A 25,908-nucleotide genomic window follows, 5' to 3' on the forward strand; every position below is an offset into this window, starting at 1 on the left:
TGGGCATACGCCCTACGGGAGTGGAGTTATCGTAAGGGCACTGGGCATGCGCCCTACGGGAGTGGAGTTACTGTAAGGGCATTGGGCATGCGCTCTACGGGAGTGGAGTTACCGTAAGGGCATTGGGCATGCGCGCCGTTCCAGAACTGACGAAGTGATTTCCGAAACACAGAAACAGGTCCTGGAAGCTAATATAATATATATATACAGTATATGTTTGGCGAAATTGCTAGCACGTGGTGTAAGTTTTGTTTCTTATAATTAACTCACAATGTAGTTAATTAATTATATTTTATATTTGGTGTATCTCTTCGTGATTATATGTTGTGCTAACTGAAATGTGAATGTTTTTATTATTTGCCTTCACCCTGTCAGTTCCTGGCACTGTTTCACAGACACGAGCAAAATGGCGGATTTTCATAAAGTCTGACCGGATCTCAAACAAGAGTAATGAGAAATTAAACAAAAGCCCTGAAGCTTCAAACACGGCGCGTTTCCCGCGATAGCCTTCCCTGTGGATATTTATTAACCGTTTAAACTAAAAGGTAAGTTTAAACTTTTCCTACATCAAAAGATATGTATGCGCGTAAAAATAATAATAATACAGATTCTCCTGCAATTATTCTTGAAAACAACTAAAGGACTTCTCTCCGATCGGCGTGAGATTCGCGTTTCTGGTATTAATCCGAAACGTTATTGGGTCTGTTTGAGAAAATGAGAGCGTGTAGGAATGCGGCTCGGCTCACAGACGAGCCAGTGCAATTACAGCGGCGCACAGTCGCCACTGTTACAATTATTAACCACACGTGTAATACTGTAACCCACTTTATTAAAACAGAAGCAGAAATGTGTTATTATTATTATTATTATTATTATTATTATTATTATTATTATTATTATTAAGATAGTGGTGACTCGCCTGGATTGCGTTTCGGGGTGGGGGGGTCGGATGCTGGTGATGGATCGAGATGTTTCCACGTGGCAGATATTTTTTATTGTCTCACGTAGTTGAATAATTCATTTCGGGTTCAACACCCTAAAACCACCTCCCTGGCCACCCCACTGTCCTGAACAGGTGGAAGCTCAGTATCCCACTAACCCTCTCCCAGGGGGATCATGGCTGAGGGGAGGCGCTCCCCACGGAGGAGTCGATGAAGGGGATCGCAGAGTCCATCGGGGTCTCGGTAACACTCTCTCTCTCTCGCTCTCTCTCTGACTCTCTCTCTCTCAGGGGGATCATGGCTGAGGGGAGGCGCTCCCCACGGAGTCGATGAAGGGGATCGCAGAGTCCATCGGGGTCTCAGTAACACTCTCTCTCTCGCTCTCTCTCTGACTCTCTCTCTCTCAGGGGGATCATGGCTGAGGAGAGGCGCTCGAAGCTCAGTAACACGCTGCTCCCCACGGAGTCGATGAAGGGGATCGCAGAGTCCATCGGGGTCTCTCAGATGCAGGAGGAGACGTGCCAGGTGCTGAGTGAGGAGGTCAGCTACCGGATCAAAGAGATCGCACAGGTCAGTGCCAGCGTCTGAGCACGCTGTCTGTCTGTCTGTACGATGAGACTGTCTCTGTCTATCTGAACTGTCTGTCTGTCTGTCGATGTGATTAGACACACTGTGTGCAGCACAATATCAGAGCATGACCTAAATCAGCCCAGGCCATGATGTGCGTCTGTGTGTGTGTGTGTGTTCTCAGGACGCTCTGAAGCTCAGTGTGTCTGTGTTCTCAGGACGCTCTGAAGCTCAGTCTGTCTGTGTTCTCGGGACGCTCTGAAGCTCAGTGTGTCTGTGTTCTCGGGACGCTCTGAAGCTCAGTGTGTCTGTGTTCTCGGGACGCTCTGAAGCTCAGTGTGTCTGTGTTCTCGGGACGCTCTGAAGCTCAGTGTGTGTGTGTTCTCGGGACGCTCTGAAGCTCAGTGTGTGTGTGTTCTCGGGACGCTCTGAAGCTCAGTGTGTGTGTGTTCTCGGGACGCTCTGAAGCTCAGTGTGTCTGTGTTCTCGGGACGCTCTGAAGCTCAGTGTGTCTGTGTTCTCGGGACGCTCTGAAGCTCAGTGTGTCTGTGTTCTCGGGACGCTCTGAAGCTCAGTGTGTCTGTGTTCTCGGGACGCTCTGAAGCTCAGTGTGTGTGTGTTCTCGGGACGCTCTGAAGCTCAGTGTGTGTGTGTTCTCGGGACGCTCTGAAGCTCAGTGTGTCTGTGTTCTCGGGACGCTCTGAAGCTCAGTGTGTCTGTGTTCTCGGGACGCTCTGAAGCTCAGTGTGTCTGTGTTCTCGGGACGCTCTGAAGCTCAGTGTGTCTGTGTTCTCGGGACGCTCTGAAGCTCAGTGTGTCTGTGTTCTCAGGACGCTCTGAAGTTCATGCATCACGGTAAGAGGCGCAAGCTGATGACGAGTGACATCGACTACGCTCTCAAACTGAAGAACGTCGAGGTGAGGAGCCGTCCCGTTCGCTTCGTCTGTCGTCTCCCTCTCCCCATCTCATCCACCATGCCTCTGTTGCCTAATCTTTTCCCCTCTCTCTCTCTCTCTCTCTCTCTCTCTCTCTCTCTCTCTCTCTCTCTCTCTCCACGCTCTCTCCCCCTCTCCTTTCCCCAGTCCCTTTGTGTTTGTGAATGTTCTCTCCTCAGTCCCCGCGTCTCTGTGTTTGTGAATGCTCTCTCCTCGGTCCCCGGGTCTCTGTGTTTGTGAATGCTCGCTCCTCGGTCCCTGGGTCTCTGTGTTTATGAATGCTCTCTCCCTCTCCAGCCCCTCTATGGTTTCCACGCTCAGGATTTCATCCCATTCCGTTTCGCCAGCGGGGGCGGTAGAGAGCTCTACTTCTACGAGGAGAAGGAGGTGGACCTGAGTGACATCATCAACACGCCCCTTCCCAGGGTTCCGCTCGACGTGTCCATGAAAGGTATCACTTCTTGTTCTGATAAAGAACCTGTCTATTGTCACACCAGCCGTACTGGCCCCTGTAACCACACATACTTCCTCTGTTTCCTGTCTCCCTTGCAGCCCATTGGTTAAGCATCGAAGGAGTGCAGCCCGCCATTCCAGAGAACCCGCCCCCAGGTCAGAGAGCATCATGGGAGTTGCATTGTGATGTGCCTGCTGGGTTGTTAGGCTCTTTCTTCATATGCCTGTATAGAACATAGTATAGCGTTTGTCGAAAGGGATAAGTTCTGTGCTCTGTGTTTGAGTCGTGTCTGCTCTGTGCTCTGTGTTTGATGAGTCGTGTCTGCTCTGTGCTCTGTGTTTGATGAGTCGTGTCTGCTCTGTGCTCTGTGTTTGATGAGTCGTGTCTGCTCTGTGCTCTGTGTTTGTCGTGTCTGCTCAGTGCTCTGTGTTTGATGAGTCGTGTCTGCTCTGTGCTCTGTGTTTGTCGTGTCTGCTCAGTGCTCTGTGTTTGATGAGTCGTGTCTGCTCTGTTTTCAGCCCCGAAGGAGCAGCAGAAGGCTGAGTCCACTGAGCCGCTGAAGGCTGTGAAACCCGGACAGGAAGAGGAGGGGCAGCTGCAAGGTAAAGGTCAAGGGGCGGCAGACATTAAGGGTGAATTTCCTGTTTCAGTCCTTGAACCCGGGGCAGACAGCAGGCAGGCAGGCTCTGCGCACAACCCAACGTCTGTCTCAATATCTGGTCTCGGTCTCTCCTCCCTCTCTCTCAGGTAAAGACAAGAAGAAGCTGCTGGAAGGCTCTGCTATGAAGCTGAAGCCACGCAGCACCCACGAGCTGTCAGTGGAGCAGCAGCTTTATTACAAAGAGATCACAGAGGCATGCGTGGGCTCCTGCGAGGCAAAGAGAGCCGTGAGTATCCCCACAGTCTAGAGAGGACTGAGTGTCATTACTGTAGAGGAGAGGGTTAGGGTTACTGTCTAGAGAGGACTGAGTGTCATTACTGTAGAGGAGAGGGTTACTGTCTAGAGAGGACTGAGTGTCATTACTGTAGAGGAGAGGGTTACTGTCTAGAGAGGACTGAGTGTCATTACTGTAGAGGAGAGGGTTACTGTCTAGAGAGGACTGAGTGTCATTACTGTAGAGGAGAGGGTTACTGTCTAGAGAGGACTGAGTGTCATTACTGTAGAGGAGAGGGTTAGGGTTACTGTCTAGAGAGGACTGAGTGTCATTACTGTAGAGGAGAGGGTTACTGTCTAGAGAGGACTGAGTGTCATTACTGTAGAGGAGAGGGTTACTGTCTAGAGAGGACTGAGTGTCATTACTGTAGAGGAGAGGGTTACTGTCTAGAGAGGACTGAGTGTCATTACTGTAGAGGAGAGGGTTACTGTCTAGAGAGGACTGAGTGTCATTACTGTAGAGGAGAGGGTCAGGGTTACTGTCTAGAGAGGACTGAGTGTCATTACTGTAGAGGAGAGGGTTACTGTCTAGAGAGGACTGAGTGTCATTACTGTAGAGGAGAGGGTTAGGGTTACTGTCTATGCTGGAGAGGAGTCTCTTCTATATAATCGATTTCAAGCAGCAGTGTCAGTGTACATGTCTCCCCTCTCTGTCCTCCAGGAGGCGCTGCAGAGTATCGCTACAGACCCCGGGCTCTACCAGATGCTGCCCAGATTCAGCACCTTCATATCAGAGGGGGTGAGTGCTGCAAACAGCCCTGTGTGTCAGTCTCTCTCTCTCTGTGTGTCAGTCTCTCTCTCTCTCTGTGTGTGCCAGTCTCTCTCTCTGTGTGTGTGTCAGTCTCTCTCTCTGTGTGTGTGTCAGTCTCTCTCTGTGTGTGTGTCAGTCTCTCTCTCTGTGTGTGTGTCAGTCTCTCTCTCTGTGTGTGTGTCAGTCTCTCTCTGTGTGTGTGTCAGTCTCTCTCTCTGTGTGTGTGTCAGTCTCTCTCTCTGTGTGTGTGTCAGTCTCTCTCTCTGTGTGTGTGTCAGTCTCTCTCTCTGTGTGTGTGTCAGTCTCTCTCTCTCTCTCTGTGTGTGTCAGTCTCTCTCTCTGTGTGTGTGTCAGTCTCTCTCTCTGTGTGTGTGTCAGTCTCTCTCTCTCTCTCTGTGTGTGTCAGTCTCTCTCTCTCTGTGTGTGTCAGTCTCTCTCTCTGTGTGTGTGTCAGTCTCTCTCTCTGTGTGTGTGTCAGTCTCTCTCTCTGTGTGTGTGTCAGTCTCTCTCTCTCTCTGTGTGTGTGTCAGTCTCTCTCTCTGTGTGTGTGTCAGTCTCTCTCTCTGTGTGTGTGTCAGTCTCTCTCTCTCTCTGTGTGTGTGTCAGTCTCTCTGTGTGTGTGTCAGTCTCTCTCTCTGTGTGTGTGTCAGTCTCTCTCTCTGTGTGTGTGTCAGTCTCTCTCTCTGTGTGTGTGTCAGTCTCTCTGTGTGTGTGTGTGTCAGTCTCTCTCTCTGTGTGTGTCAGTCTCTCTCTGTGTGTGTCAGTCTCTCTCTGTGTGTCAGTCTCTCTGTGTGTGTGTCAGTCTCTCTCTCTGTGTCAGTCTCTCTGTGTGTGTGTCAGTCTCTCTCTCTGTGTGTGTGTCAGTCTCTCTCTCTGTGTGTGTGTCAGTCTCTCTCTGTGTGTGTGTGTGTCAGTCTCTCTCTCTGTGTGTGTGTCAGTCTCTCTCTCTGTGTGTGTCAGTCTCTCTCTCTGTGTGTGTGTCAGTCTCTCTCTCTCTCTGTGTGTGTGTCAGTCTCTCTGTGTGTGTGTCAGTCTCTCTCTCTGTGTCAGTCTCTCTCTGTGTGTGTGTTTCTCACGGTCGCTCTGTATCCCCTCTCCCCCTCTCTCAGGTGCGTGTGAACGTCGTGCAGAATAACCTGGCTCTGCTCATATATCTCATGCGGATGGTGAAAGCCCTGATGGACAATCCCACTCTGTACCTGGAGAAATACGTAAGCCCCGCCCCACCCTGCCCTAACCCCGCCCCACCCCGCCCCACCCCGCCCTAACCCCGCCCGCCCCCTGCAGTCACACCACTGCTCCAGAGAGAACAGCTCAGATAGAAATGCAGGTGAAGGCTGTGGCAGAGCAGTCACAGGCTGCTTCAGACTTCAGTGCTGCGAGACGAGAGAAGAAATTCAACCCGGATCACAGACTAGAAATCTGGAGGTCTCCCTGGGTGACGGTCGCACAGCTGAACCGTGAAGCAGCCTTTAAGAGTGCGGGGATACAAGGATGCGTATACATGAGTGCAGAACAAACATTACAATTACCTTGAAATGTACCTTCAGGAAACATGACTGTACCTCTCTCCTCTCCCCTCTCCTCCCCTCCTCTCTCCTCTCCTCCTGTCCTCCACTACTCTCCTCCTCCCCTCCTCTCCTCCCCTCCTCTCTCCCTCTTTCCCTCTCTTCCCCTCCTCTCTCCCTCTCCTCCCCTCCTCTCCCCTCTCTTCCCCCTCCTCCTCTCTCCTCTCCTCTCTCCCTCTTCTCCCCTCCTCTCCCCTCTCTTCCCCTCCTCCTCTCTCCCTCTCTCCTCTCCTCTCCCTCTCCTCCCCTCCTCTCTTCCACTCTCCTCTCCTCCCCTCCTCTCTCCCTCCTCTCTTCCCTCCTCCCCTCCTCCTCCCTCCTCTCTCCCTCTCCCCCCTCCTCTCCCCTCTCTTCCCCTCCTCCTCTCTCCCTCTCTCCTCTCCTCTCTCCCTCTCTTCCCCTCCTCTCCTCCTCTCTCCCTCTCCTCCCCTCCTCTCTTCCACTCTCCTCTCCTCCCCTCCTCTCTCCCTCTCCCCCTCCTCTCCCCTCTCTTCCCCTCCTCCTCTCCCCTCTCTTCCCCTCCTCCTCTCTCCTCTCCTCCCCTCCTCTCCCTTCTCTTCCCCTCCTCCTCTCTCCTCTCTCCCTCCCCTCCTCCCCTCCTCTCCTCCCCCCCTCTCTTCCCCTCCTCTCTCCCTCTCCTCCCCTCCTCTCCCCTCTCTTCCCCCTCCTCCTCTCTCCTCTCCTCTCTCCCTCTTCTCCCCTCCTCTCCCCTCTCTTCCCCTCCTCCTCTCTCCCTCTCTCCTCTCCTCTCTCCCTCTCCTCCCCTCCTCTCTTCCACTCTCCTCTCCTCCCCTCCTCTCTCCCTCCTCTCCTCCCTCCTCTCTCCCTCTCCCCCCTCCTCTCCCCTCTCTTCCCCTCCTCCTCTCTCCCTCTCTCCTCTCCTCTCTCCCTCTCCTCCCCTCCTCTCTTCCACTCTCCTCTCCTCCCCTCCTCTCTCCCTCCTCTCTTCCCTCCTCCCCTCCTCTCTCCCTCTCCCCCCTCCTCTCCCCTCTCTTCCCCTCCTCCTCTCTCCTCTCCTCCCCTCCTCTCCCTTCTCTTCCCCTCCTCCCCCCTCCTCTCCCCTCTCTTCCCCTCCTCTCTCCCTCTCCTCCCCTCCTCTCCCCTCTCTTCCCCCTCCTCCTCTCTCCTCTCCTCTCTCCCTCTTCTCCCCTCCTCTCCCCTCTCTTCCCCTCCTCCTCTCTCCCTCTCTCCTCTCCTCTCCCTCTCCTCCCCTCCTCTCTTCCACTCTCCTCTCCTCCCCTCCTCTCTCCCTCCTCTCTTCCCTCCTCCCCTCCTCTCCTCCCTCCTCTCTCCCTCTCCCCCCTCCTCTCCCCTCTCTTCCCCTCCTCCTCTCTCCCTCTCTCCTCTCCTCTCTCCCTCTCTTCCCCTCCTCTCCTCCTCTCTCCCTCTCCTCCCCTCCTCTCTTCCACTCTCCTCTCCTCCCCTCCTCTCTCCCTCCTCTCTTCCCTCCTCCCCTCCTCTCTCCCCTCTCTTCCCCTCCTCCTCTCCCCTCTCTTCCCCTCCTCCTCTCCCCTCTCTTCCCCTCCTCCTCTCTCCTCTCCTCCCCTCCTCTCCCTTCTCTTCCCCTCCTCCTCTCTCCTCTCTCCCTCCCCTCCTCCCCTCCTCTCCTCCCCCCCTCTCTTCCCCTCCTCTCTCCCTCTCCTCCCCTCCTCTCCCCTCTCTTCCCCCTCCTCCTCTCTCCTCTCCTCTCTCCCTCTTCTCCCCTCCTCTCCCCTCTCTTCCCCTCCTCCTCTCTCCCTCTCTCCTCTCCTCTCCCTCTCCTCCCCTCCTCTCTTCCACTCTCCTCTCCTCCCCTCCTCTCTCCCTCCTCTCCTCCCTCCTCTCTCCCTCTCCCCCCTCCTCTCCCCTCTCTTCCCCTCCTCCTCTCTCCCTCTCCTCTCCTCTCTCCCTCTCTTCCCCTCCTCTCCTCCTCTCTCCCTCTCCTCCCCTCCTCTCTTCCACTCTCCTCTCCTCCCCTCCTCTCTCCCTCCTCTCTTCCCTCCTCCCCTCCTCTCTCCCTCTCCCCCCTCCTCTCCCCTCTCTTCCCCTCCTCCTCTCTCCTCTCTCCCTCTCCCCCTCCTCTCTCCTCTCCTCCCCTCCTCAGCTCCACGAGCTCATCCCAGCAGTGGTTACGTGTATAGTGAGCCGGCAGCTGTGCCTGCGCCCCGACGTGGATAATCACTGGGCTCTCCGGGACTTCGCCGCGCGGCTCATGGCTCAGAGCTGCAAGACCTTCAGCACCACGACCAACAACATCCAATCGAGGATCACCAAGACATTCACCAAGGTACCTGCCCTGTGTGTCTCCCTCTCTCTCTCTCTCTCTCTCACTCTGTCCCTCCCTCCCTCAGAGCTGGCTGGATGAGAAGATAATGTGTGTTATTCTCTCTCCCTCCCTCTCTCTCTGTCTCTGTCTCTCTCAGAGCTGGCTGGATGAGAAGATAATGTGTGTTATTCTCTCTCTCTCCCTCTCTCTCTGTCCCTCCCTCCCTCAGAGCTGGCTGGATGAGAAGATAATGTGTGTGATTCTCTCTCCCTCCCTCTCTCTCTGTCCCTCCCTCTCTCAGAGCTGGCTGGATGAGAAGATAATGTGTGTTATTCTCTCTCCCTCCCTCTCTCTCTGTCTCTGTCTCTCTCAGAGCTGGCTGGATGAGAAGATAATGTGTGTTATTCTCTCTCCCTCCCTCTCTCTCTGTCTCTGTCTCTCTCAGAGCTGGCTGGATGAGAAGATAATGTGTGTGATTCTCTCTCCCTCCCTCTCTCTCTGTCTCTGTCTCTCTCAGAGCTGGCTGGATGAGAAGATAATGTGTGTTATTCTCTCTCCCTCCCTCTCTCTCTGTCTCTGTCTCTCTCAGAGCTGGCTGGATGAGAAGATAATGTGTGTGATTCTCTCTCCCTCCCTCTCTCTCTGTCTCTGTCTCTCTCAGAGCTGGCTGGATGAGAAGATAATGTGTGTGATTCTCTCTCTCTCTCTCTCACTCTGTCCCTCCCTCCCTCAGAGCTGGCTGGATGAGAAGATAATGTGTGTGATTCTCTCTCCCTCCCTCTCTCTCTGTCTCTGTCTCTCTCAGAGCTGGCTGGATGAGAAGATAATGTGTGTTATTCTCTCTCCCTCCCTCTCTCTCTGTCTCTGTCTCTCTCAGAGCTGGCTGGATGAGAAGATAATGTGTGTTATTCTCTCTCCCTCCCTCTCTCTCTCTCCCTCTCTCTCTCAGAGCTGGCTGGATGAGAAGATAATGTGTGTGATTCTCTCTCTCTGTCTCTGTCTCTCTCAGAGCTGGCTGGATGAGAAGATAATGTGTGTGATTCTCTCTCTGTCTCTGTCTCTCTCAGAGCTGGCTGGATGAGAAGATAATGTGTGTGATTCTCTCTCCCTCCCTCTCTCTCTGTCTCTGTCTCTCTCAGAGCTGGCTGGATGAGAAGATAATGTGTGTTATTCTCTCTCCCTCCCTCTCTCTCTCTCCCTCTCTCTCTCAGAGCTGGCTGGATGAGAAGATAATGTGTGTGATTCTCTCTCTGTCTCTGTCTCTCTCAGAGCTGGCTGGATGAGAAGATAATGTGTGTGATTCTCTCTCCCTCCCTCTCTCTCTGTCTCTGTCTCTCTCAGAGCTGGCTGGATGAGAAGATAATGTGTGTTATTCTCTCTCTCTCTCTCTCAGAGCTGGCTGGATGAGAAGATAATGTGTGTGATTCTCTCTCCCTCCCTCTCTCTCTGTCTCTGTCTCTCTCAGAGCTGGCTGGATGAGAAGATAATGTGTGTTATTCTCTCTCCCTCCCTCTCTCTCTGTCTCTGTCTCTCTCAGAGCTGGCTGGATGAGAAGATAATGTGTGTTATTCTCTCTCCCTCCCTCTCTCTCTCTCCCTCTCTCTCTCAGAGCTGGCTGGATGAGAAGATAATGTGTGTGATTCTCTCTCTGTCTCTGTCTCTCTCAGAGCTGGCTGGATGAGAAGATAATGTGTGTGATTCTCTCTCCCTCCCTCTCTCTCTGTCTCTGTCTCTCTCAGAGCTGGCTGGATGAGAAGATAATGTGTGTTATTCTCTCTCCCTCCCTCTCTCTCTCTCCCTCTCTCTCTCAGAGCTGGCTGGATGAGAAGATAATGTGTGTGATTCTCTCTCCCTCCCTCTCTCTCTCTCTCTCTGTCTCTCAGAGCTGGCTGGATGAGAAGATAATGTGTGTGATTCTCTCTCCCTCCCTCTCTCTCTGTCTCTGTCTCTCTCAGAGCTGGCTGGATGAGAAGATAATGTGTGTGATTCTCTCTCTGTCTCTGTCTCTCTCAGAGCTGGCTGGATGAGAAGATAATGTGTGTGATTCTCTCTCCCTCCCTCTCTCTCTCTCTCTGTCTCTCTCAGAGCTGGCTGGATGAGAAGATAATGTGTGTGATTCTCTCTCCCTCCCTCTCTCTCTCTCTGTCTCTCAGAGCTGGCTGGATGAGAAGATAATGTGTGTGATTCTCTCTCCCTCCCTCTCTCTCTGTCTCTGTCTCTCTCAGAGCTGGCTGGATGAGAAGATAATGTGTGTGATTCTCTCTCTGTCTCTGTCTCTCTCAGAGCTGGCTGGATGAGAAGATAATGTGTGTTATTCTCTCTCCCTCTCTCTCTCTCTCTCAGAGCTGGCTGGATGAGAAGATAATGTGTGTGATTCTCTCTCCCTCCCTCTCTCTCTCTCTCTCTGTCTCTCAGAGCTGGCTGGATGAGAAGATAATGTGTGTGATTCTCTCTCCCTCCCTCTCTCTCTGTCTCTGTCTCTCTCAGAGCTGGCTGGATGAGAAGATAATGTGTGTGATTCTCTCTCTCTGTCTCTGTCTCTCTCAGAGCTGGCTGGATGAGAAGATAATGTGTGTTATTCTCTCTCCCTCCCTCTCTCTCTGTCTCTCTCTCTCAGAGCTGGCTGGATGAGAAGATAATGTGTGTGATTCTCTCTCCCTCCCTCTCTCTCTCTCTCTCTGTCTCTCTCAGAGCTGGCTGGATGAGAAGATAATGTGTGTGATTCTCTCTCTCTGTCTCTGTCTCTCTCAGAGCTGGCTGGATGAGAAGATAATGTGTGTTATTCTCTCTCCCTCTCTCTCTCTCTCTCAGAGCTGGCTGGATGAGAAGATAATGTGTGTGATTCTCTCTCTGTCTCTGTCTCTCTCAGAGCTGGCTGGATGAGAAGATAATGTGTGTGATTCTCTCTCTGTCTCTGTCTCTCTCAGAGCTGGCTGGATGAGAAGATAATGTGTGTGATTCTCTCTCTCTGTCTCTCTCTCTCAGAGCTGGCTGGATGAGAAGATAATGTGTGTGATTCTCTCTCTCTGTCTCTCTCTCTCTCAGAGCTGGCTGGATGAGAAGATAATGTGTGTGATTCTCTCTCCCTCCCTCTCTCTCTGTCTCTGTCTCTCTCAGAGCTGGCTGGATGAGAAGATAATGTGTGTGATTCTCTCTCTGTCTCTGTCTCTCTCAGAGCTGGCTGGATGAGAAGATAATGTGTGTGATTCTCTCTCTGTCTCTGTCTCTCTCAGAGCTGGCTGGATGAGAAGATAATGTGTGTGATTCTCTCTCTCTCTCTCTGTCTCTCTCAGAGCTGGCTGGATGAGAAGATAATGTGTGTGATTCTCTCTCTGTCTCTGTCTCTCTCAGAGCTGGCTGGATGAGAAGATAATGTGTGTGATTCTCTCTCTGTCTCTGTCTCTCTCAGAGCTGGCTGGATGAGAAGATAATGTGTGTGATTCTCTCTCTGTCTCTCTCAGAGCTGGCTGGATGAGAAGATAATGTGTGTGATTCTCTCTCTCTCTCTCTCTCTCAGAGCTGGCTGGATGAGAAGATAATGTGTGTGATTCTCTCTCTGTCTCTGTCTCTCTCAGAGCTGGCTGGATGAGAAGATAATGTGTGTGATTCTCTCTCTCTGTCTCTGTCTCTCTCAGAGCTGGCTGGATGAGAAGATAATGTGTGTGATTCTCTCTGTCTCTGTCTCTCTCAGAGCTGGCTGGATGAGAAGATAATGTGTGTGATTCTCTCTCTCTGTCTCTGTCTCTCTCAGAGCTGGCTGGATGAGAAGATAATGTGTGTGATTCTCTCTGTCTCTGTCTCTCTCAGAGCTGGCTGGATGAGAAGATAATGTGTGTTATTCTCTCTCTCTGTCTCTGTCTCTCTCAGAGCTGGCTGGATGAGAAGATAATGTGTGTGATTCTCTCTCCCTCCCTCTCTCTCTGTCTCTGTCTCTCTCAGAGCTGGCTGGATGAGAAGATAATGTGTGTGATTCTCTCTCTGTCTCTGTCTCTCTCAGAGCTGGCTGGATGAGAAGATAATGTGTGTGATTCTCTCTCTGTCTCTCTCAGAGCTGGCTGGATGAGAAGATAATGTGTGTGATTCTCTCTCTCTCTCTCTCTCTCAGAGCTGGCTGGATGAGAAGATAATGTGTGTGATTCTCTCTCTGTCTCTGTCTCTCTCAGAGCTGGCTGGATGAGAAGATAATGTGTGTGATTCTCTCTCTGTCTCTCTCAGAGCTGGCTGGATGAGAAGATAATGTGTGTGATTCTCTCTCTCTCTCTCTCTCTCAGAGCTGGCTGGATGAGAAGATAATGTGTGTGATTCTCTCTCTGTCTCTGTCTCTCTCAGAGCTGGCTGGATGAGAAGATAATGTGTGTGATTCTCTCTCTCTGTCTCTGTCTCTCTCAGAGCTGGCTGGATGAGAAGATAATGTGTGTGATTCTCTCTCTGTCTCTGTCTCTCTCAGAGCTGGCTGGATGAGAAGATAATGTGTGTGATTCTCTCTCCCTCCCTCTCTCTCTGTCTCTGTCTCTCTCAGAGCTGGCTGGATGAGAAGATAATGTGTGTGATTCTCTCTCTCTGTCTCTGTCTCTCTCAGAGCTGGCTGGATGAGAAGATAATGTGTGTGATTCTCTCTGTCTCTGTCTCTCTCAGAGCTGGCTGGATGAGAAGATAATGTGTGTGATTCTCTCTCTCTGTCTCTCTCAGAGCTGGCTGGATGAGAAGATAATGTGTGTTATTCTCTCTCCCTCCCTCTCTCTCTGTCTCTGTCTCTCTCAGAGCTGGCTGGATGAGAAGATAATGTGTGTGATTCTCTCTCTGTCTCTGTCTCTCTCAGAGCTGGCTGGATGAGAAGATAATGTGTGTGATTCTCTCTCTCTCTCTCTCTCTCAGAGCTGGCTGGATGAGAAGATAATGTGTGTTATTCTCTCTCCCTCCCTCTCTCTCTGTCTCTGTCTCTCTCAGAGCTGGCTGGATGAGAAGATAATGTGTGTGATTCTCTCTCTGTCTCTGTCTCTCTCAGAGCTGGCTGGATGAGAAGATAATGTGTGTGATTCTCTCTCTCTGTCTCTGTCTCTCTCAGAGCTGGCTGGATGAGAAGATAATGTGTGTGATTCTCTCTCCCTCCCTCTCTCTCTGTCTCTGTCTCTCTCAGAGCTGGCTGGATGAGAAGATAATGTGTGTGATTCTCTCTCTCTGTCTCTGTCTCTCTCAGAGCTGGCTGGATGAGAAGATAATGTGTGTGATTCTCTCTGTCTCTGTCTCTCTCAGAGCTGGCTGGATGAGAAGATAATGTGTGTGATTCTCTCTCTCTGTCTCTCTCAGAGCTGGCTGGATGAGAAGATAATGTGTGTGATTCTCTCTCCCTCCCTCTCTCTCTGTCTCTCTCTCTCTCAGAGCTGGCTGGATGAGAAGATAATGTGTGTTATTCTCTCTCCCTCCCTCTCTCTCTGTCTCTGTCTCTCTCAGAGCTGGCTGGATGAGAAGATAATGTGTGTGATTCTCTCTCTGTCTCTGTCTCTCTCAGAGCTGGCTGGATGAGAAGATAATGTGTGTGATTCTCTCTCTCTCTCTCTCTCTCTCAGAGCTGGCTGGATGAGAAGATAATGTGTGTTATTCTCTCTCCCTCCCTCTCTCTCTGTCTCTGTCTCTCTCAGAGCTGGCTGGATGAGAAGATAATGTGTGTGATTCTCTCTCTGTCTCTGTCTCTCTCAGAGCTGGCTGGATGAGAAGATAATGTGTGTGATTCTCTCTCTCTCTGTCTCTGTCTCTCTCAGAGCTGGCTGGATGAGAAGATAATGTGTGTGATTCTCTCTCTGTCTCTCTCTCTCAGAGCTGGCTGGATGAGAAGATAATGTGTGTGATTCTCTCTCTCTGTCTCTGTCTCTCTCAGAGCTGGCTGGATGAGAAGATAATGTGTGTGATTCTCTCTCCCTCCCTCTCTCTCTGTCTCTGTCTCTCTCAGAGCTGGCTGGATGAGAAGATAATGTGTGTGATTCTCTCTCTGTCTCTCTCTCTCTCAGAGCTGGCTGGATGAGAAGATAATGTGTGTGATTCTCTCTCTCTCTCTCTCTCTCAGAGCTGGCTGGATGAGAAGATAATGTGTGTGATTCTCTCTCTGTCTCTGTCTCTCTCAGAGCTGGCTGGATGAGAAGATAATGTGTGTGATTCTCTCTCTCTCTCTCTCTCTCAGAGCTGGCTGGATGAGAAGATAATGTGTGTGATTCTCTCTCTGTCTCTGTCTCTCTCAGAGCTGGCTGGATGAGAAGATAATGTGTGTGATTCTCTCTCTGTCTCTCTCTCTCAGAGCTGGCTGGATGAGAAGATAATGTGTGTTATTCTCTCTCTCCCTCCCTCTCTCTCTGTCTCTGTCTCTCTCAGAGCTGGCTGGATGAGAAGATAATGTGTGTGATTCTCTCTCTGTCTCTCTCTCTCTCAGAGCTGGCTGGATGAGAAGATAATGTGTGTGATTCTCTCTCTGTCTCTGTCTCTCTCAGAGCTGGCTGGATGAGAAGATAATGTGTGTGATTCTCTCTCTCTGTCTCTCTCAGAGCTGGCTGGATGAGAAGATAATGTGTGTGATTCTCTCTCCCTCCCTCTCTCTCTGTCTCTGTCTCTCAGAGCTGGCTGGATGAGAAGATAATGTGTGTGATTCTCTCTCTCTCTGTCTCTCTCAGAGCTGGCTGGATGAGAAGATAATGTGTGTGATTCTCTCTCTCTCTCTCTCTCTCAGAGCTGGCTGGATGAGAAGATAATGTGTGTGATTCTCTCTCTGTCTCTCTCTCTCTCAGAGCTGGCTGGATGAGAAGATAATGTGTGTGATTCTCTCTCTCTCTCTGTCTCTCTCAGAGCTGGCTGGATGAGAAGATAATGTGTGTGATTCTCTCTCTCTCTGTCTCTGTCTCTCTCAGAGCTGGCTGGATGAGAAGATAATGTGTGTGATTCTCTCTCTCTCTCTCCCTCTCTCTCAGAGCTGGCTGGATGAGAAGATAATGTGTGTGATTCTCTCTCTCTGTCTCTGTCTCTCTCAGAGCTGGCTGGATGAGAAGATAATGTGTGTGATTCTCTCTCTCTGTCTCTGTCTCTCTCAGAGCTGGCTGGATGAGAAGATAATGTGTGTGATTCTCTCTCTCTCTCTGTCTCTCTCAGAGCTGGCTGGATGAGAAGATAATGTGTGTGATTCTCTCTCTGTCTCTCTCTCTCAGAGCTGGCTGGATGAGAAGATAATGTGTGTGATTCTCTCTCCCTCCCTCTCAGAGCTGGCTGGATGAGAAGATAATGTGTGTGATTCTCTCTCTCTGTCTCTGTCTCTCTCAGAGCTGGCTGGATGAGAAGATAATGTGTGTGATTCTCTCTCTGTCTCTGTCTCTCTCAGAGCTGGCTGGATGAGAAGATAATGTGTGTGATTCTCTCTCTGTCTCTGTCTCTCTCAGAGCTGGCTGGATGAGAAGATAATGTGTGTGATTCTCTCTCTCTGTCTCTGTCTCTCTCAGAGCTGGCTGGATGAGAAGATAATGTGTGTGATTCTCTCTCTGTCTCTGTCTCTCTCAGAGCTGGCTGGATGAGAAGATAATGTGCGTGATTCTCTCTCTGTCTCTGTCTCTCTCAGAGCTGGCTGGATGAGAAGATAATGTGTGTGATTCTCTCTCTCTCTCTGTCTCTCTCAGAGCTGGCTGGATGAGAAGATAATGTGTGTGATTCTCTCTCTCTGTCTCTCTCTCTCTCAGAGCTGGCTGGATGAGAAGATAATGTGTGTGATTCTCTCTCTCTGTCTCTGTCTCTCTCAGAGCTGGCTGGATGAGAAGATAATGTGTGTGATTCTCTCTCTGTCTCTGTCTCTCTCAGAGCTGGCTGGATGAGAAGATAATGTGTGTGATTCTCTCTCTGTCTCTCTCAGAGCTGGCTGGATGAGAAGATAATGTGTGTGATTCTCTCTCTGTCTCTGTCTCTCTCAGAGCTGGCTGGATGAGAAGATAATGTGTGTGATTCTCTCTCTCTGTCTCTCTCTCTCTCAGAGCTGGCTGGATGAGAAGATAATGTGTGTGATTCTCTCTCTGTCTCTGTCTCTCTCAGAGCTGGCTGGATGAGAAGATAATGTGTGTGATTCTCTCTCTCTGTCTCTGTCTCTCTCAGAGCTGGCTGGATGAGAAGATAATGTGTGTGATTCTCTCTCTGTCTCTGTCTCTCTCAGAGCTGGCTGGATGAGAAGATAATGTGTGTGATTCTCTCTCTCTGTCTCTGTCTCTCTCAGAGCTGGCTGGATGAGAAGATAATGTGTGTGATTCTCTCTCTGTCTCTGTCTCTCTCAGAGCTGGCTGGATGAGAAGATAATGTGTGTGATTCTCTCTCTCTGTCTCTCTCTCTCTCAGAGCTGGCTGGATGAGAAGATAATGTGTGTGATTCTCTCTCTGTCTCTGTCTCTCTCAGAGCTGGCTGGATGAGAAGATAATGTGTGTGATTCTCTCTCTCTGTCTCTCTCTCTCTCAGAGCTGGCTGGATGAGAAGATAATGTGTGTGATTCTCTCTCTGTCTCTGTCTCTCTCAGAGCTGGCTGGATGAGAAGATAATGTGTGTGATTCTCTCTCTGTCTCTGTCTCTCTCAGAGCTGGCTGGATGAGAAGATAATGTGTGTGATTCTCTCTCTCTCTCTGTCTCTCTCAGAGCTGGCTGGATGAGAAGATAATGTGTGTGATTCTCTCTCTGTCTCTGTCTCTCTCAGAGCTGGCTGGATGAGAAGATAATGTGTGTTATTCTCTCTCTGTCTCTGTCTCTCTCAGAGCTGGCTGGATGAGAAGATAATGTGTGTGATTCTCTCTCTGTCTCTGTCTCTCTCAGAGCTGGCTGGATGAGAAGATAATGTGTGTGATTCTCTCTCTGTCTCTGTCTCTCTCAGAGCTGGCTGGATGAGAAGATAATGTGTGTGATTCTCTCTCTGTCTCTGTCTCTCTCAGAGCTGGCTGGATGAGAAGATAATGTGTGTGATTCTCTCTCTGTCTCTGTCTCTCTCAGAGCTGGCTGGATGAGAAGATAATGTGTGTGATTCTCTCTCTGTCTCTGTCTCTCTCAGAGCTGGCTGGATGAGAAGATAATGTGTGTGATTCTCTCTCTGTCTCTGTCTCTCTCAGAGCTGGCTGGATGAGAAGATAATGTGTGTGATTCTCTCTCTGTCTCTGTCTCTCTCAGAGCTGGCTGGATGAGAAGATAATGTGTGTGATTCTCTCTCTCTGTCTCTGTCTCTCTCAGAGCTGGCTGGATGAGAAGATAATGTGTGTGATTCTCTCTCTCTGTCTCTGTCTCTCTCAGAGCTGGCTGGATGAGAAGATAATGTGTGTGATTCTCTCTCTCTGTCTCTGTCTCTCTCAGAGCTGGCTGGATGAGAAGATAATGTGTGTGATTCTCTCTCTCTCCTCTCTCTCAGAGCTGGCTGGATGAGAAGATAATGTGTGTGATTCTCTCTCTCTGTCTCTGTCTCTCTCAGAGCTGGCTGGATGAGAAGATAATGTGTGTGATTCTCTCTCTGTCTCTGTCTCTCTCAGAGCTGGCTGGATGAGAAGATAATGTGTGTGATTCTCTCTCTGTCTCTGTCTCTCTCAGAGCTGGCTGGATGAGAAGATAATGTGTGTGATTCTCTCTCTCTGTCTCTGTCTCTCTCAGAGCTGGCTGGATGAGAAGATAATGTGTGTGATTCTCTCTCTGTCTCTGTCTCTCTCTCAGAGCTGGCTGGATGAGAAGATAATGTGTGTGATTCTCTCTCTCTCTCTGTCTCTCTCAGAGCTGGCTGGATGAGAAGATAATGTGTGTGATTCTCTCTCTGTCTCTGTCTCTCTCAGAGCTGGCTGGATGAGAAGATAATGTGTGTGATTCTCTCTCTCTCTCTCTGTCTCTCTCAGAGCTGGCTGGATGAGAAGATAATGTGTGTGATTCTCTCTCTGTCTCTGTCTCTCTCAGAGCTGGCTGGATGAGAAGATAATGTGTGTGATTCTCTCTCTCTGTCTCTGTCTCTCTCAGAGCTGGCTGGATGAGAAGATAATGTGTGTGATTCTCTCTCTCTGTCTCTGTCTCTCTCAGAGCTGGCTGGATGAGAAGATAATGTGTGTGATTCTCTCTGTCTCTGTCTCTCTCAGAGCTGGCTGGATGAGAAGATAATGTGTGTGATTCTCTCTCTCTGTCTCTGTCTCTCAGAGCTGGCTGGATGAGAAGATAATGTGTGTGATTCTCTCTCTCTCTCTGTCTCTCTCAGAGCTGGCTGGATGAGAAGATAATGTGTGTGATTCTCTCTCTCTCTCTCTGTCTCTCTCAGAGCTGGCTGGATGAGAAGATAATGTGTGTGATTCTCTCTCTCTGTCTCTGTCTCTCTCTCAGAGCTGGCTGGATGAGAAGATAATGTGTGTGATTCTCTCTCTCTGTCTCTGTCTCTCTCTCAGAGCTGGCTGGATGAGAAGATAATGTGTGTGATTCTCTCTGTCTCTGTCTCTCTCAGAGCTGGCTGGATGAGAAGATAATGTGTGTGATTCTCTCTCTCTGTCTCTGTCTCTCTCAGAGCTGGCTGGATGAGAAGATAATGTGTGTGATTCTCTCTCTCTCTCTCTGTCTCTCTCAGAGCTGGCTGGATGAGAAGATAATGTGTGTGATTCTCTCTCTCTGTCTCTGTCTCTCTCTCAGAGCTGGCTGGATGAGAAGATAATGTGTGTGATTCTCTCTCTCTCTCTGTCTCTCTCAGAGCTGGCTGGATGAGAAGATAATGTGTGTGATTCTCTCTCTCTCTCTCTGTCTCTCTCAGAGCTGGCTGGATGAGAAGATAATGTGTGTGATTCTCTCTCTCTGTCTCTGTCTCTCTCTCAGAGCTGGCTGGATGAGAAGACTCAGTGGACGACTCGTTATGGCTGCATCGCTGGGCTGGCTGAGTTGGGGCATGATGTGAGTAAAACCACCACCAGGGGGGGTGCTAGAGCAGAATGGCTGTGCTGGCAGTGTGTGTGTGTGTGTAGGGGTTGTATAGACGCTGTGTGCATTAACTCTGCTGTTCTCTCTCAGGTTATTAAGACCCTGATTATCCCGAGGCTGCAGGTGGAGGGCTCTCGGGTCTAGAGCAGAATGGCTGTGCTGGCAGTGTGTGTGTGTGTGTAGGGGTTGTATAGACGCTGTGTGCATTAACTCTGCTGTTCTCTCTCAGGTTATTAAGACCCTGATTATCCCGAGGCTGCAGGTGGAGGGCTCTCGGGTCTAGAGCAGAATGGCTGTGCTGGCAGTGTGTGTGTGTGTGTAGGGGTTGTATCACACTGTGTGCATTAACTCTGCTGTTCTCTCTCAGGTTATTAAGACCCTGATTATCCCGAGGCTGCAGGTGGAGGGCTCTCGGGTCTAGAGCAGAATGGCTGTGCTGGCAGTGTGTGTGTGTGTGTAGGGGTTGTATCACACTGTGTGCATTAACTCTGCTGTTCTCTCTCAGGTTATTAAGACCCTGATTATCCCGAGGCTGCAGGTGGAGGGCTCTCGGGTCTAGAGCAGAATGGCTGTGCTGGCAGTGTGTGTGTGTGTGTAGGGGTTGTATCACGCTGTGTGTATAGACGCTGTGTGCATTAACTCTGCTGTTCTCTCTCAGGTTATTAAGACCCTGATTATCCCGAGGCTGCAGGTGGAGGGCTCTCGGGTCTAGAGCAGAATGGCTGTGCTGGCAGTGTGTGTGTGTGTGTAGGGGTTGTATCACACTGTGTGCATTAACTCTGCTGTTCTCTCTCAGGTTATTAAGACCCTGATTATCCCGAGGCTGCAGGTGGAGGGCTCTCGGGTCTAGAGCAGAATGGCTGTGCTGGCAGTGTGTGTGTGTGTGTAGGGGTTGTATCACACTGTGTGTATAGGCGCTGTGTCGCGCTGTGTGCATTAACTCTGCTGTTCTCTCTCAGGTTATTAAGACCCTGATTATCCCGAGGCTGCAGGTGGAGGGCTCTCGGGTCTAGAGCAGAATGGCTGTGCTGGCAGTGTGTGTGTGTGTGTAGGGGTTGTATCACACTGTGTGTATAGGCGCTGTGTCGCGCTGTGTGCATTAACTCTGCTGTTCTCTCTCAGGTTATTAAGACCCTGATTATCCCGAGGCTGCAGGTGGAGGGCTCTCGGGTCTAGAGCAGAATGGCTGTGCTGGCAGTGTGTGTGTGTGTGTAGGGGTTGTATCACACTGTGTGCATTAACTCTGCTGTTCTCTCTCAGGTTATTAAGACCCTGATTATCCCGAGGCTGCAGGTGGAGGGCTCTCGGGTCTAGAGCAGAATGGCTGTGCTGGCAGTGTGTGTGTGTGTGTAGGGGTTGTATCACACTGTGTGCATTAACTCTGCTGTTCTCTCTCAGGTTATTAAGACCCTGATTATCCCGAGGCTGCAGGTGGAGGGCTCTCGGGTCTAGAGCAGAATGGCTGTGCTGGCAGTGTGTGTGTGTGTGTAGGGGTTGTATCACACTGTGTGCATTAACTCTGCTGTTCTCTCTCAGGTTATTAAGACCCTGATTATCCCGAGGCTGCAGGTGGAGGGCTCTCGGGTCTAGAGCAGAATGGCTGTGCTGGCAGTGTGTGTGTGTGTGTAGGGGTTGTATCACACTGTGTGCATTAACTCTGCTGTTCTCTCTCAGGTTATTAAGACCCTGATTATCCCGAGGCTGCAGGTGGAGGGCTCTCGGGTCTAGAGCAGAATGGCTGTGCTGGCAGTGTGTGTGTGTGTGTAGGGGTTGTATCACACTGTGTGCATTAACTCTGCTGTTCTCTCTCAGGTTATTAAGACCCTGATTATCCCGAGGCTGCAGGTGGAGGGCTCTCGGGTCTAGAGCAGAATGGCTGTGCTGGCAGTGTGTGTGTGTGTGTAGGGGTTGTATCACACTGTGTGCATTAACTCTGCTGTTCTCTCTCAGGTTATTAAGACCCTGATTATCCCGAGGCTGCAGGTGGAGGGCTCTCGGGTCTAGAGCAGAATGGCTGTGCTGGCAGTGTGTGTGTGTGTGTAGGGGTTGTATCACACTGTGTGCATTAACTCTGCTGTTCTCTCTCAGGTTATTAAGACCCTGATTATCCCGAGGCTGCAGGTGGAGGGCTCTCGGGTCTAGAGCAGAATGGCTGTGCTGGCAGCGTGTGTGTGTGTGTAGGGGTTGTATCACACTGTGTGCATTAACTCTGCTGTTCTCTCTCAGGTTATTAAGACCCTGATTATCCCGAGGCTGCAGGTGGAGGGCTCTCGGGTCTAGAGCAGAATGGCTGTGCTGGCAGCGTGTGTGTGTGTGTAGGGGTTGTATCACACTGTGTGCATTAACTCTGCTGTTCTCTCTCAGGTTATTAAGACCCTGATTATCCCGAGGCTGCAGGTGGAGGGCTCTCGGGTCTAGAGCAGAATGGCTGTGCTGGCAGTGTGTGTGTGTGTGTAGGGGTTGTATCACACTGTGTGCATTAACTCTGCTGTTCTCTCTCAGGTTATTAAGACCCTGATTATCCCGAGGCTGCAGGTGGAGGGCTCTCGGGTCTAGAGCAGAATGGCTGTGCTGGCAGTGTGTGTGTGTGTGTGTAGGGGTTGTATCACACTGTGTGCATTAACTCTGCTGTTCTCTCTCAGGTTATTAAGACCCTGATTATCCCGAGGCTGCAGGTGGAGGGCTCTCGGGTCTAGAGCAGAATGGCTGTGCTGGCAGTGTGTGTGTGTGTGTGTAGGGGTTGTATCACACTGTGTGCATTAACTCTGCTGTTCTCTCTCAGGTTATTAAGACCCTGATTATCCCGAGGCTGCAGGTGGAGGGCTCTCGGGTCTAGAGCAGAATGGCTGTGCTGGCAGTGTGTGTGTGTGTGTAGGGGTTGTATCACACTGTGTGCATTAACTCTGCTGTTCTCTCTCAGGTTATTAAGACCCTGATTATCCCGAGGCTGCAGGTGGAGGGCTCTCGGGTCAAGGCTGTAAACGAGGGACCGATCGTCGGCAACATCGACAAGATCGGAGCCGATCACGTGCAGAGCCTGCTGCTGGTGTGTGTGTGTGTGTGTGTGTGTGTGTGTGTGTGTGTGTGTGTCCCTGTCTCTCTGTGTGTGTGTGTGTGTGTGTGTGTGTGTGTGTGTGTGTGTGTGTGTGTGTGTGTGTGTGTCCCTGTCTCTCTGTGAGTGTGTGTGTGTGTCTCCCTGTCTCTCTGTGTGTGTGTGTGTGAGTGTGTGTGTGTGTGAGTGTGTGTGTGTGTGTGTGTGTGTGTGTGTGTGTCCCTGTCTCTCTGTGAGTGTGTGTGTGTGTGTGTGTCCCTGTCTCTCTGTGAGTGTGTGTGTGTGTGTGTGTCCCTGTCTCTCTGTGAGTGTGTGTCCCTGTCTCTCTGTGAGTGTGTGTCCCTGTCTCTCTGTGTGTGTGTGTCCCTGTCTCTCTGTGTGTGTGTGTCCCTGTCTCTCTGTGAGTGTGTGTCTCCCTGTCTCTCTGTGAGTGTGTGTCTCCCTGTCTCTCTGTGAGTGTGTGTCCCTGTCTCTCTGTGAGTGTGTCTCCCTGTCTCTCTGTGAGTGTGTCTCCCTGGCTCTCTGTGTGTCTGTATATCTGCAGCTAAGCTCTCCTCTCTCTCCCCTCCCCTCTCTCTGCAGAAGCACTGTGCCCCGGTCCTCGCTAAGATGCGCAGCCCCCCTGATAACCAGGAGCAGTACCGGGTGGAGTACGGCTACCTGGGGCCCATGCTGTGCACACACGTGGTGAAGGCAAGAGCACAGGCAGCCATGCAGGCTCAGCAAGTGAACCGGACCACCCTCACCATCACACAGGTCTGTATCCACACTGCAGTGTGTCTCAGCCCAGCCACGCTCGCTCACGCTCTCCCCCTCCCCCTCATTCTCTCTCTCTCTCTCTCTCTCTCAGCCCAGACCCACTCTGACGCTGTCTCAGGGCGCTCAGTCTTCCAGGACCCCCAGTATCATCAAGGTTCCCAGTTCCATCACGCTGCCCATGCAGACACTGGTCTCCGCGCGACCTTCGACCCCCACCCAGCCCTCGCCGCCGCCCACCAAGTTCATTGTGATGTCATCGAGCACGGGCAGCACCACAACACAGCAGGTACAGATACGATTTCCTATAGGCTGCTGTGTGTCAGTCTGGATACAGTGTGTCCTATAGGCTGCTGTGTGTCAGTCTGGATACAGTGTGTCCTATAGGCTGCTGTGTGTCAGTCTGGATACAGTGTGTCCTATAGGCTGCTGTGTGTCAGTCTGGATACAGTGTGTCCTATAGGCTGCTGTGTGTCAGTCTGGATACAGTGTGTCCTATAGGCTGCTGTGTGTCAGTCTGGATACAGTGTGTCCTATAGGCTGCTGTGTGTCAGTCTGGATACAGTGTGTCCTATAGGCTGCTGTGTGTCAGTCTGGATACAGTGTGTCCTATAGGCTGCTGTGTGTCAGTCTGGATACAGTGTGTCCTATAGGCTGCTGTGTGTCAGTCTGGATACAGTGTGTCCTATAGGCTGCTGTGTGTCAGTCTGGATACAGTGTGTCCTATAGGCTGCTGTGTGTCAGTCTGGATACAGTGTGTCCTATAGGCTGCTGTGTGTCAGTCTGGATACAGTGTGTCCTATAGGCTGCTGTGTGTCAGTCTGGATACAGTGTGTCCTATAGGCTGCTGTGTGTCAGTCTGGATACAGTGTGTCCTATAGGCTGCTGTGTGTCAGTCTGGATACAGTGTGTCCTATAGGCTGCTGTGTGTCAGTCTGGATACAGTGTGTCCTATAGGCTGCTGTGTGTCAGTCTGGATACAGTGTGTCCTATAGGCTGCTGTGTGTCAGTCTGGATACAGTGTGTCCTATAGGCTGCTGTGTGTCAGTCTGGATACAGTGTGTCAGTCTGGATACAGTGTGTCCTATAGGCTGCTGTGTGTCAGTCTGGATACAGTGTGTCCTATAGGCTGCTGTGTGTCAGTCTGGATACAGTGTGTCCTATAGGCTGCTGTGTGTCAGTCTGGATACAGTGTGTCCTATAGGCTGCTGTGTGTCAGTCTGGATACAGTGTGTCCTATAGGCTGCTGTGTGTCAGTCTGGATGCAGTGTGTCCTATAGGCTGCTGTGTGTCAGTCTGGATACAGTGTGTCCTATAGGCTGCTGTGTGTCAGTCTGGATACAGTGTGTCAGTCTGGATACAGTGTGTCCTATAGGCTGCTGTGTGTCAGTCTGGATACAGTGTGTCCTATAGGCTGCTGTGTGTCAGTCTGGATACAGTGTGTCCTATAGGCTGCTGTGTGTCAGTCTGGATGCAGTGTGTCCTATAGGCTGCTGTGTGTCAGTCTGGATACAGTGTGTCCTATAGGCTGCTGTGTGTCAGTCTGGATACAGTGTGTCCTATAGGCTGCTGTGTGTCAGTCTGGATGCAGTGTGTCCTATAGGCTGCTGTGTGTCAGTCTGGATACAGTGTGTCCTATAGGCTGCTGTGTGTCAGTCTGGATACAGTGTGTCCTATAGGCTGCTGTGTGTCAGTCTGGATACAGTGTGTCCTATAGGCTGCTGTGTGTCAGTCTGGATACAGTGTGTCCTATAGGCTGCTGTGTGTCAGTCTGGATACAGTGTGTCCTATAGGCTGCTGTGTGTCAGTCTGGATACAGTGTGTCCTATAGGCTGCTGTGTGTCAGTCTGGATGCAGTGTGTCCTATAGGCTGCTGTGTGTCAGTCTGGATGCAGTGTGTCCTATAGGCTGCTGTGTGTCAGTCTGGATACAGTGTGTCCTATAGGCTGCTGTGTGTCAGTCTGGATACAGTGTGTCCTATAGGCTGCTGTGTGTGCATGAGGCTGAACGTGGGACTCTGGTGCAGGACGATGCACAGGCACGCTTCCAGTGTTGGTCCACACATATTAATACACATCTAGAGTTTGTACAAAAACACATACCTAAAATGTTTTGAAAACTGTAAACCTTATACAAATAAATCTCTCCCCCCCTCTCTCTTCTCTCCCTGTTTCCCCCTCTCCTCTTTCCTCTCTCCCTGCTTCCCCCTCTCTCCTCTCTCCTCTCTCCCTGCTTCCCTTTCTCCTCTCCCCAGGTGATCACTCTAAGCTCTGCTCAGTCCTCGGTCACCAGTACGTCTCCAGTCACCTCCACAGTTCCCAGTCTGCAGCCGCTGGTGAAGCTGGAGGGAGGGCACACACAGGGGGCGGGGCCTCTGTCAGGAGGGGGCGGGGCCTCACGCACGATGCAGAAGTACATTGTCGTGTCACTTCCTCCCGCCGGAGACAGCAAAACACTGACCCCCTCCCCTGCCCTGGAGTCAAACAGCGCGACCAGCGTCAAACTGGAGAGAGCCGACAGCCCTGCTACTGGGAACCAGTCCCCCCAGCCTTCCCACTGAGAGCGCGACAGGAGGACAGTTCATCTCCAGTACCCCCTGTTTGCAGCCCTCTTTCATATCTCTGTTTAGCCTCCCCCTTGGCTCTGGTTCCAGGACTCTTGCGTGCCGGGCTTGCATGTTTATACAGACCAGATCCCTCATTCTAATCACTTGGATTTGTTTTAATAAACCTTTTCTTTGTTTCTTTGAACTGCTTGTGCTGTTTGTATTTGTATGAAT

General features: G+C 51.1%; 1 protein-coding gene across 2 annotated transcripts; it reads left to right on the top strand.

Moving 5' to 3' along the window:
- The first annotated feature begins 100 nt into the window (after positions 1 to 100).
- Positions 101 to 25,879, top strand: LOC117969363 (transcription initiation factor TFIID subunit 6-like). 2 transcript variants are annotated; one of them, XM_059021021.1, is made up of 16 exons: positions 101 to 241; positions 376 to 545; positions 1,349 to 1,511; positions 2,339 to 2,425; positions 2,741 to 2,894; positions 2,996 to 3,052; positions 3,416 to 3,499; positions 3,645 to 3,784; positions 4,493 to 4,570; positions 5,692 to 5,793; positions 8,234 to 8,416; positions 19,220 to 19,294; positions 22,242 to 22,367; positions 22,956 to 23,129; positions 23,224 to 23,418; positions 25,384 to 25,879. In XM_059021021.1, exons 3-16 carry the CDS (start codon positions 1,356 to 1,358, stop codon positions 25,687 to 25,689), a joined length of 1,917 nt encoding a protein of 638 aa, XP_058877004.1. In that variant the 5' UTR covers positions 101 to 241; positions 376 to 545; positions 1,349 to 1,355; the 3' UTR covers positions 25,690 to 25,879. The 2 variants fall into 2 exon arrangements, with proteins under 2 accessions (XP_058877004.1, XP_058877005.1); XM_059021022.1 differs by having other exon boundaries at positions 376 to 544; positions 1,332 to 1,511.
- Positions 25,880 to 25,908: the final 29 nt, after the last annotated feature.

Source organism: Acipenser ruthenus, unplaced genomic scaffold (genome assembly GCF_902713425.1).
Source record: "Acipenser ruthenus unplaced genomic scaffold, fAciRut3.2 maternal haplotype, whole genome shotgun sequence".
In the NCBI taxonomy this organism is placed as follows: Eukaryota; Metazoa; Chordata; class Actinopteri; order Acipenseriformes; family Acipenseridae; genus Acipenser; species Acipenser ruthenus.

Coding starts and splice junctions, on each gene's coding strand:
- LOC117969363 (XM_059021021.1), top strand. CDS start 1,356: ATGGCTGAGGAGAGGCGCTCGAAGCTCAGTAACACGCTGCTCCCCACG. Junction 2,895..2,995: donor GCTCGACGTGTCCATGAAAG/GTATCACTTCTT, acceptor TCTCCCTTGCAG/CCCATTGGTTAAGCATCGAA. Junction 4,571..5,691: donor GCACCTTCATATCAGAGGGG/GTGAGTGCTGCA, acceptor CCCCTCTCTCAG/GTGCGTGTGAACGTCGTGCA.